Here is a 9,595-nt window from a genome sequence, read left to right on the forward strand (position 1 = left end):
CATCGCCCTTTCGTTGCGTATCACAGCAGGCAGGCGGCAGCCACTCTATTCCAACGGCCAAAACTTGGCTAAGATATGCTTGGGGAGATCCCCCTTATTAGATGAGGCCTCAGAAGACAACGGAACCAATGCAGCCGCCTCCGCGTTCCAAGCCGAACCCGTTCAGGCCGCGCTCGCGTCGCGGGGGCGGGGCCGGAGGCTGTTCGCAGCAACACCCGAGCGGCGGAAGCGCGTTGTCCCTTGAGCCTGTCGGTTGCCAAGGTTTCCTGTGGCGGAGGGGGGGGGGAGAAGGGGGGGCGCTGGCGGCTTCTGTGTGGGCGCGGGAGTGGGGGGGCCCTGCCTGCGCTCCTCACCTCGCACCACCAAGAGGCGACGCCGCCGGCCGCCACCACCACCATGGCTTCGGCCTGGGCGGGGTTGACTGAGCGCGAGCGGGACGGCTGCCGGGAGCTCCTGGATCTTCTCCACACGGACGACCTGCTGTCTCTGACGGACACGGTGACTAACCGCCTCGTGCAGCCGGACGACCGCCAAGGTATTGGGGGGGGGGGAGTACGCGGAAGGGGCCTGCGGACTTTAAGGGGGGGGTGGGGGGGAGTAGAAGTGGAGCCTTGTGGGTCTCACTCCGGAGCGGACTCTTGTCTTCTAGCTTAGTCAGTGCAGAGACTCTGGCCAGAAAGGGGCGAAAGCGGGGCGGAGACCTTGAGTCCCTGTCCGGGGGAAAAGGCGGGGTTTCAGTAAACAAACAATAACAAAAATCGCTTTTTCGAACATAAGCGCCTCGAGGGGAGATGGTCGAACCTAATGGAAAAATAAGAATACTGCATAATTTTGGTATTTCTAAGAGGCGGGGGGGGGGAGGGAGGCTGACAACAATGAACGATGGGGTTAGTATTTTGGAGTTTGTTTTTAAGCTACTTTATTTCTCTCCACACACACATCCTCCGAACTTTCAGTGTTTTTTTTAAACAACAACACACCGCCAGCGATTTGAAAACAAGTGCAGATATTTGTATGCTGTTTTGCCACAGTAGGTCTTCGGGTTGGAGGAACAAAACTGATATTCTGCTCCAAGTGTGACTTGACTCTTTGGCTCATAGAACTGCAGAGAAAACAGCAGACAAGAGTTCACTTAGCAAATCTTTGCACTTCAGGAGCTGTGTTGTCGTCGTGCACTGTTTTAAGGGGGCACGGTTGCAAAAGTATGTATTTGGAAGGGGGAATCCTTAAGCTTCCTTAACTGAAATCCGTATATATATTTTTAATCTTTAACAAATCCATCTGAAGATTCTAGCTGACAGGAGCAGCCCTGTCTGCCCTCTTGGCCCAGAGTTTGTGACCCGTCCGGCTTCCAGATCTGACTGAAGAGGTTTATATTTATAAGCCATTCCAGGAGCCTTTTTCACTAACATTTAGTGGGTGTTAGAAATAAATTTGTTTGACCAGAAAATATGTCCAGACAAAAATGCATGCTGTCATGTTAGCTATGATTTTTTGTTTTATTTTGTAAAATAGGGATTTTTATGATCTTCTGACAGCATATGTTTGTTAAAGACTATTTGCCAGTTAAATATGATACTGGCATATTAAATTCATGTGTCTTTGATGAGACCAAAATAAAGAAGTACTTTATATTGCTAATATACCTTTAAAAATAGCTTGCAGTTTGGGTCTTTTACTATTATTTTAACTGTGTCCAGATATAAGGGAGCCATTATGAGAAAATCACTTTGTGTTGTTTCCTATTGTTACTTGGCTGATGATTTCATACAGCTGCATGAGTAGTAGTGTCATATGATAAAAGGTAATGCTTATTTGTAGGTAGATAGAAGGTGAAGTATGTGGTTACTGTGTGGAGTTAGTAGTGTTCATGGCTTCTGCAGCCACACAAGTGGGACTCTGAAAAAAATTAGGGGAGCTTCTAAAGTTTTCGAAGCCTGTTCTTGCCATTGAGAAGGAGGCATTAGTGACTCAGTGTCGTGGGTCAAGAGGCTGCTTCCATTCTGCTTGGTTCTCTTCTGACCACCAGGACAGTGGCAGCTCTGCCTCTCCAATCCTCGAGTAGTATTGAACACTAGTCCTACTCACAGTAGATCCATTGAAGTTATTGGACATTAATTACAGTGGGTCAACTCTGAGTAAGAATTGGTAGGACACAACCCATTGTTTGCAACTAAAGGAAGGTGTGTTCTACTGATCTGCCCTTGCCTCTCCCGTCCCTGTCTGAATTTAGTTTGTACGTATGTGGATTCTTGGCGTAGGGGCTTCTTTGTGTTGCTGCCTATTGTTACATAACCAATATTTTCATACAGCTGCACATCTACCACATAACACAAATGCCCCAACTAATACCATACCATGTACACGTGCAGTCACAGTACTATAAAAAGGAATTGCAGCTGTGTGTGCATACAATAATTTAAAATACAGTCATCTAGTGATGGGTTTTTTTACCTGGTGAAGAAATGGTTCTAAGACTCTTACCAGGGAGCATTTAAAACCTCTGTAATTCTTAGTGTTGTATCCAGTGGACTTCTGCTTATGTAACAGAACTTAATTTTTTAAAGCTTCCTGAATGTTCTTTTAAATTGCTCTGGAGGGTTGGGCCTTCTGAAGTCTGATTTTGAGGGCAGTTGCAGTACTATGGTAGGGAAGCAGAAGAAAGTGAAGTCCCATTGTGTGGACAGAAGCCAGCTTCCACAACATTGGATTCTTTGCTTACTCAGCAGTGATCAAATACATGTGATTGCAGCAATAATTTATACTAAAGAACTGAGCCTACAGAAAGATGATACCAATGAAGGTGTTCAATTTAAGTTTAGAACTTTATTTTGCCTATAAACTAGAATGCTTATAGAACACTAGAATCCTATGTTGTGTTTTAATTGTGGGATGTGTTATGTTTTTGGGGAAAAAGAAATCCTACAGGAACTTGTCAGTATTCTACTATACTGAGCATCTGGCTAGATTGTCCAACTTTCATCTCTTCCCATCTTCCATCAGTGCCTAGGGGAAGGGCTACTCTGCTTTGGAACACAGTGAAGTAAAATTATAGCTCCAAGTGGGAGGTGGGAATTAAAATAACATTTATGTGCTTATCTGAGAAGGTATTTGGGGAGTACATAGCCGGCTTTTTAGTACTTAAAATATAGCCTTTGGAAGGTGCTCTGATTCAATTTAAAATGTAAGAAGCCAAACTAAAGAAAGTTATAAGACTTTAAATAAATTAAATATTTGAAGTGTAAATGGTAGAGGTTTGCTGTGAGCACAAGTTGCACCTAATATTTGTAGCATTTGGAAGCAACTCAAAACTGTTTTGGATCATTTTCTTCTCTAGTTTTTTGGTGACCCAATGACTTTGGGAGAAGGAGAGCTTTCCTGCTAGGTGATTTATTTTATCTTTGTTATACTGGCAAAGGCATTTTTTCTCACCCCTCCACCACCTCCTTCCTAGAAGTACACTCTGTGAAGTAAGAGAACACTATGTTTTTTTATTGTTAGGAAAAGAATAGTAGGAAAATAAGTCTAACTCCATCGCTTATGCCCTGCTTTCACATCCAGAATCATGACCTACGTAAAGAAAACCATTCCTCAAATCACTGTGATTGGAGTACGCCAGGGGTGTCCAAACTTTGTTCAAAGTGGGCGAGATTTGATGAAGTGAACATGCATGAGGGCCAACCAAAGCTTTTTTTACAAGTTTACCCTAAAACTGTTGAACTTTGTTTAGGATTGAAGTTGATGAGTTTTTTAAAAAAGATTTTACCCCAGGACATATACTGCCATGGGGGCTGGATTGAATCGATCGGTGGGCTGGATTAGGCCCCCAAAATGGACTTTGGACATGCCTGGAGGACACTGAGAAAATTATCTACTGTGATTAAAAGCTAGTCCTGTCAGTCAAAATGAAATATTATTATTATTATTTTTAAATAATATTTATTCAAATTTTGAAGGTTACAAAAAGAAACAAAAAAGAAAACAAAACAGTACATAAAAGCAAATCACATCCAGAAAAAAGTAAAAGAGCGAAAACAGAAAGAAAAAAAAGTCAAAAAGTCAAAAAGTCAAAAAGAAAGAAGAACAAGTCAAACCTTTACATATTTTCCTTTCTTTAACTTATTTCCTTGACTTCCTCACACCTCCCCTCTTTATATTCTAGTTCAGATAGGTATTTCAGCAAATCCTTCATCTTGTTTTTATCCTAATAATTTATCTTGATATCCTGTAATTTTTCATTCTCTCTTTCACCAATTATCCATCCATTTTTACTTTATTTAATCTTATTTCTCATTAAAACTGAGATATTTGAACTTATTCTCTTAAGACGTTTCCCCTAGGGTTATAAAAATTTCATTCCACGATTTTTCCATTTTCCATTAAATTTTTTTTTTTTTTTAAAAAAAATCTCAATATATACATTTTAAATTCCCAATTTTCTTCCACCGTCTCCCCTCCCCGGTCTCGGCCCCTACCAACAGTTCCATCAACCTGGAGATCTTAAATCCGAGGGTCTTAACTCTTCTTCATGTCCCGTCTGCCGATCTTCTTGATAATCTTTGGTATTAAAAAGCAGTTCTCGGAGGGGCTCCAACCCAACGATGATCATATTCCTTCTTAGCAAGTCTGCCAGATTTCCATAATTAAAGGTAGGGCCCATAAAGTATTCCAAGCCTTGCTTCACACTTCTTCCAATTCCAAAGGCCCCAAATACTCCAATCTCCTCCTGGCTCAAATTCATATCCCAAAAGTCATTTGATCCCCACATAAGGTGATCTCTCAACCTTTCATTTTCCAACTCAAGCCAGGCCCCCATCTCCAAAACCTGGCTTCTCTTAATTACCGTCATATAAGGCCTCAACTTATAATCCTCCATTTGCCTCTGTGGGGTTAATGCTCCCCCTTGCTTCACTTTCACAACAACTCTCTCCTTCTCTGGTTCTTCAATGTGTTCCATTGAAAAGGATTCCTGTGCCGGATTCTTGTCAACTTCTTTGCTGATGCCCACTTTTGTTCCCAAAATATCAACGCTGGTAGCCATGGCATTTATCTGTTCATGCAGCTTTCCCAGGAGATAAAATGTCCTATTCAGTACAGACACTACTTCCTTCCCAACAGACATCCTTAAAGTGTTCAAGGTCAAAGCTGGTTTCTCAGGGCCTTTATTTTTAAAACCAATTTCCCAGCTGCATTCTTGTAACAATGTCCCAAAACTCCCTCTAGAGGGAAACAGTCTCCATTTCAATCCTTCCAGCACAGTCCCAAAAGTCCCAAAGTTAAATTAGTAACAATTCCAATTACCTTTCCTTCTTTTTAAGCGCAGAAGCGGACAATGGAAACAAAGTCTATCTTTTGTATCTTGACAGCTAGCTGTCAAATTTATCTATTCACCTTCAATGGGCTCCTCGCGGACCACTCCCAGGTTTAGAGACGTGGCGCTTCAATTCCTAAATTTTCACCTTCTCCTGCAGGGTTCCCCTGCTTCCAAAGGAGGTATTAATAATATTTTCAATCAGTGGAGTTTTAATCCTTTACGTAGGACTTTCCAAGACCTTAGTTAACAAGTTCTTTGCTTCAATCTATTTACAAAAAGAGAAGGTGGACTTCCTGTTTAGACCTTCCCCGTTCAATGCCAAATTAAGTTATTTTAAAAGTCCAATTTCCCGTTCTACTTACGGGTTGTTGTTTAAAATCCAATTGTCCACAGGAAAAAGTCAGCGCTCTCCGGCAACGGCTGTGCGGCTTCACTCCGTAAAAATAGCGGTCGCTTCACTCCGTAAAAATAGCGGTCGATTCAAAACACCGCGCCGCTCACCCCACGTCGCTTCGGATCCCCAAAAAGGGGTTTCCCTGGTGTCAGCCGAATCCCACGTTCCCAGGCTTCCTCCGCCTGGGATTTTTAAGGGGTCTCCGCCTTCGCCGCGGCGGCAAGACCCGAATTTCACGGAGCGGGTTCCTCTCAGTCAGAGGAATTCCGCCATTGCCGATGGCACTAACCCGGAAGTCCAAAATGAAATATTATTCCACCTCCCTCCCCCCCCCTTTGCGCATACACAACCTTTTAAATTCTGGGCATTTCCCCACTCAGCTTGGATTTGTATCTGAAAAGAAAAGTGAGGGATGTGTGTTTAATTTTATGGAAAAACACAGGCAACAGACTTACAAGTTTGGTGATTCCCTGTTTGCCCTTGATACACTTTGTTAAGCAGGCAGTCCAAGTTGGAAACATCAAAGTCTTCCTGAATCACCCCAATATGCATCATTATTTGAGGTATACAGAGAGCTGATGCATATTCCTCGTAAATAACTATATGGGGGGGAAATAACATGTTGCAAATATTGCAAATAGATCCTTGTAGTTGAACATCTCTAGGCAGACTTAATTATGATAAGGATTATTCTGTTTTGATTGGTGAATAATTCTTGATTGAAACATGCATTTCCATTGGATCTCCTATTGGCTGTCAATGGCAAGCTGAAGGGTTGTCACTATGTAGCAGAGCAGCTGCTTTGCATGCAGAAGATCCCAGGTTCAGGCCCCAGCGTCTCCAGGTGGGATTGGGAAAGACCCAGTCTGAAACCCTGGAGAGCTGCTGCTGGTCAGTGTAAATAATACTGAGCAAGCTGGAGGAATGATCTGACCCAATATAAGGCAACTAGCTTCCTATGGCACATGGAACTTGTTTTCTTGCCAACCAACATGTGACTTAATTACATTGGACCATGAACCTTTGTGGGAAAATATGTTCTGAAAAGCAGTTGCAACTGAAGACAGACTCAACAATATTTAGGCCTCTGTCTTCAGCGAGAACCTTGCTGCCTTTTACCCATTTCTTTGGCTTGGGAGAAGGGTATGAGGGAAGGAACACCAGTTGGTGTTTTTGAGAGATATAATAGCTCGAAAGCACGTTTTAACGGTTCTCAAGTGATTAAGACCAACACTCAAGTTCCAGCTTTCTTTTGCAGAATGATAATTGGATTCAAGGAACACCCCTGTTTCTGATTTTATTTTCAGAAGCCATAAATGCCATCGTATTGTACAGTCAAAGTGCTGAAGAGCTGCTGAAGAGAAAGAAGGTATTTCGAGAGGTAATCTTCAAGTATTTGGCAGCAAAAGGAGTCATAGTGCCGCCTTCTTCTGAAAAGCACCAACTTGTTGATCGTGCAAAGGAGTACTGGTGTGAACAGCTAAAAGATAATGGCTCGGAAGAAATCTATACTAAACCTGATGTACAGGTGAGGTTTATTGTACATGTTTTATAAATTCAAAGCATTCTTTTTGGAAATTAGTTGCTTGTTCATGCTTTAATATGTTGTTCACATTTGTCTTCTATGGAGTAGCAGAGGGCATATTCTTTCTGTTAGAAATGTGTCATGTGACAGCGTTTTGTGCAACATAAGCATCGGATCTTCCTGTCTGTTCCTCACATGCTTTGAAGATAGTAGAATAACAGGTGTCTAAATGAGAGAGGCTTCTGTGAGTGATTCCTACAGAAAGTAGGCCAGTTTTGGAAGCCATATTCAGCACAACTGTGCTTTAGAGCAGAGATGGGGAACCTGCAACCATCTAGATGTTTGAGTCAAACCCCTTTCATTCTCTGCAAGCTCCTACACATTTTTGAGGTGAGGCAACCAGAACCATAAACAGTATTCCAAATACACTCATGCCACAGATTTGCATCATGGCATTATTATATCAGCAGTTTTATTGTCAGTTCCTTCCTAATGATCCTTAGCATGGAATTTGATAAGAATTTGCCTTTCTCACAGCTGCCGCACACTGGGTCATCACCTTCATTGAACTACCCAGAACTACCCCCAGGTTTTGTTCCTGGGTAGTCACTGCCAGTTCAGGCCCCATGAGTGTATATGTGAAATTAAGGTGCATCCGTTTTCACTTGTTTATATTGATTTGCATTTGCCATTTTCCTGCTCATTCACTCAGCTTGGAGAGTACTATGTGTACATCTGATTTCCCCCTACTTCTTTTGCTGCCTTGAACATGGGGGAGGAGAGGAAGTAGAAGTCCTATTGTGTGAAATCCACTTGCTCAGCATTTCATACAACCCATGACTAATGAATGGCTCCTGTTTGCACAAAACAGAAATCTACAGAGGTTTTTTTTCTGCCTAATAAAGGGGATCCAAGTAAACTGTCTATTCCACACATCTTTAGACAGCCCCTTCATTTGGTGTGCATAGTTCTGAACATTTTCAAAGCAGAAATTATAGCAGTGTTAATTGTTGCATTCCATGTTAGTTGTAGTCGTACAGTCCATTTCAGCTTTGCTGAACTATCATGTGGAAGGGAATCAGTACATTTTGTTACTGCTTAAAAGTAAAAGTCCCTACTTTGTTTTCAGAAACCTGAAGAGGGAGGGAAGGAAGGAGGAGACCAGCAAGATCACAGCAAAGATTGCCACAGTCTGGGAGAGGAGTTTTGCCAGTGGTTCTTTGGAATTCTGAACTCTCAGAACCCGTTGGTTGGAGAACCACATGATGAATGGGGACCACAACATTTTTGGGATGATGTAATCCTAAAGTTTTGCTATAACACTTCAGAACAAAACATGGAAGAGTACTTGGGTGCAGAATTGGTTAGCCTTCGTTTACTGTCATTGGTGAAAGAAGAATACCTCTTCCTGAACCCGAACATGGACGCTGGTGGGCTGAAGTGGACAATTTCACGACATGGGTTAGTTGTGGTGGCAGTAGCAGGCACAGTTCATAGAAATACTTCTTGCTTGGGCATCTTTGAACAAATCTTTGGACTCATCCGATGCCCCTTTAGGGAGAATACGTGGAAAATCAAGTTTGTGAACCTAAAGATTGTTGGTCAGAATGCCCTGGAACCTGGGACCCACTTAGAAAGACCTTGCATAAAATATGAGCAGGAAGAACTCCAGGAATTCTATGTTTCCAATGATCTTTCCTTGGTTGAGTCTCAAAAATCCTGAGCATTCTGTGAGCAGAATGAAGTAGAACAGTTTGTGGGCCCAGAAAATACAACACATGAGCATACTTGAGCATTCAAGTAAGTTGTTTGCTTCTATTTCTTGAGTTAGACTTTCTGGTTGGATGACAAGCCAAAGTACCGCCTAAACAACTAGTGCTAATTGGGTTGACACCTAGTGCTGGTTGGGCTGACTCAGGTTCCCTAAAGTTACAGTCTGGCACATGATTTGCCCACCCTGAAGAGAAAGGAGGAATGGTGAGCAGATGCTTACCTCCTGCTACTCCCTCCTGCTACTCTTCTCTCTCCTGCCCTCGCTTTCCCCCACTGTGAGACATGGGGAAGTAAGCAGAAAGAAGCAAGTACAAATGAGAAGGATGCAAAATGGGGAAAGACGCATCATCATCTTGTCTGCCTGTGGCTTCCTCACCTTCTCCTTGGGGTAGCGGGGGGCAGGGGCAGTAAGGGATATGTATGGATCAAGACCACCGTATTGCCAAAGATTACTTAACAGTCACTGGATCTGTGAAGGTGTCTTCTCTTAGAGTAGTTCTTTCACATTAAAGAAGCCCTAAAAATGATGGAGCCAACATTAGTGTGCTACTGTTAGTTGGAAAATTGCATTTCTCTTGGGTTCTTTTTG

At 42.6% G+C, this 9,595-nt stretch overlaps 1 protein-coding gene across 1 annotated transcript; it reads left to right on the plus strand.

Moving 5' to 3' along the window:
- The first annotated feature begins 316 nt into the window (after window positions 1-316).
- Window positions 317-9,033, plus strand: LOC309340756 (uncharacterized protein C3orf38 homolog). Its single transcript, XM_081859814.1, has 3 exons — window positions 317-535; window positions 7,016-7,236; window positions 8,363-9,033. Exons 1-3 carry the CDS (start codon window positions 397-399, stop codon window positions 8,954-8,956), a joined length of 954 nt encoding a protein of 317 aa, XP_081715940.1. The 5' UTR covers window positions 317-396; the 3' UTR covers window positions 8,957-9,033.
- The last annotated feature ends 562 nt before the right edge of the window (window positions 9,034-9,595 follow it).

The sequence above is a fragment of the Podarcis erhardii genome (assembly GCF_964252035.2).
Source record: "Podarcis erhardii genome assembly, chromosome: 4".
Taxonomy (NCBI): Eukaryota; Metazoa; Chordata; class Lepidosauria; order Squamata; family Lacertidae; genus Podarcis; species Podarcis erhardii.

Bases quoted from the DNA above. Each gene is read 5' to 3' on its own strand.
- LOC309340756 (XM_081859814.1), top strand. From the start codon at position 397: ATGGCTTCGGCCTGGGCGGGGTTGACTGAGCGCGAGCGGGACGGCTGC. The intron at 536-7,015 runs GTATTGGGGGGG...TTTTATTTTCAG, and splicing joins GCAGCCGGACGACCGCCAAG to AAGCCATAAATGCCATCGTA. The intron at 7,237-8,362 runs GTGAGGTTTATT...CTTTGTTTTCAG, and splicing joins ATACTAAACCTGATGTACAG to AAACCTGAAGAGGGAGGGAA.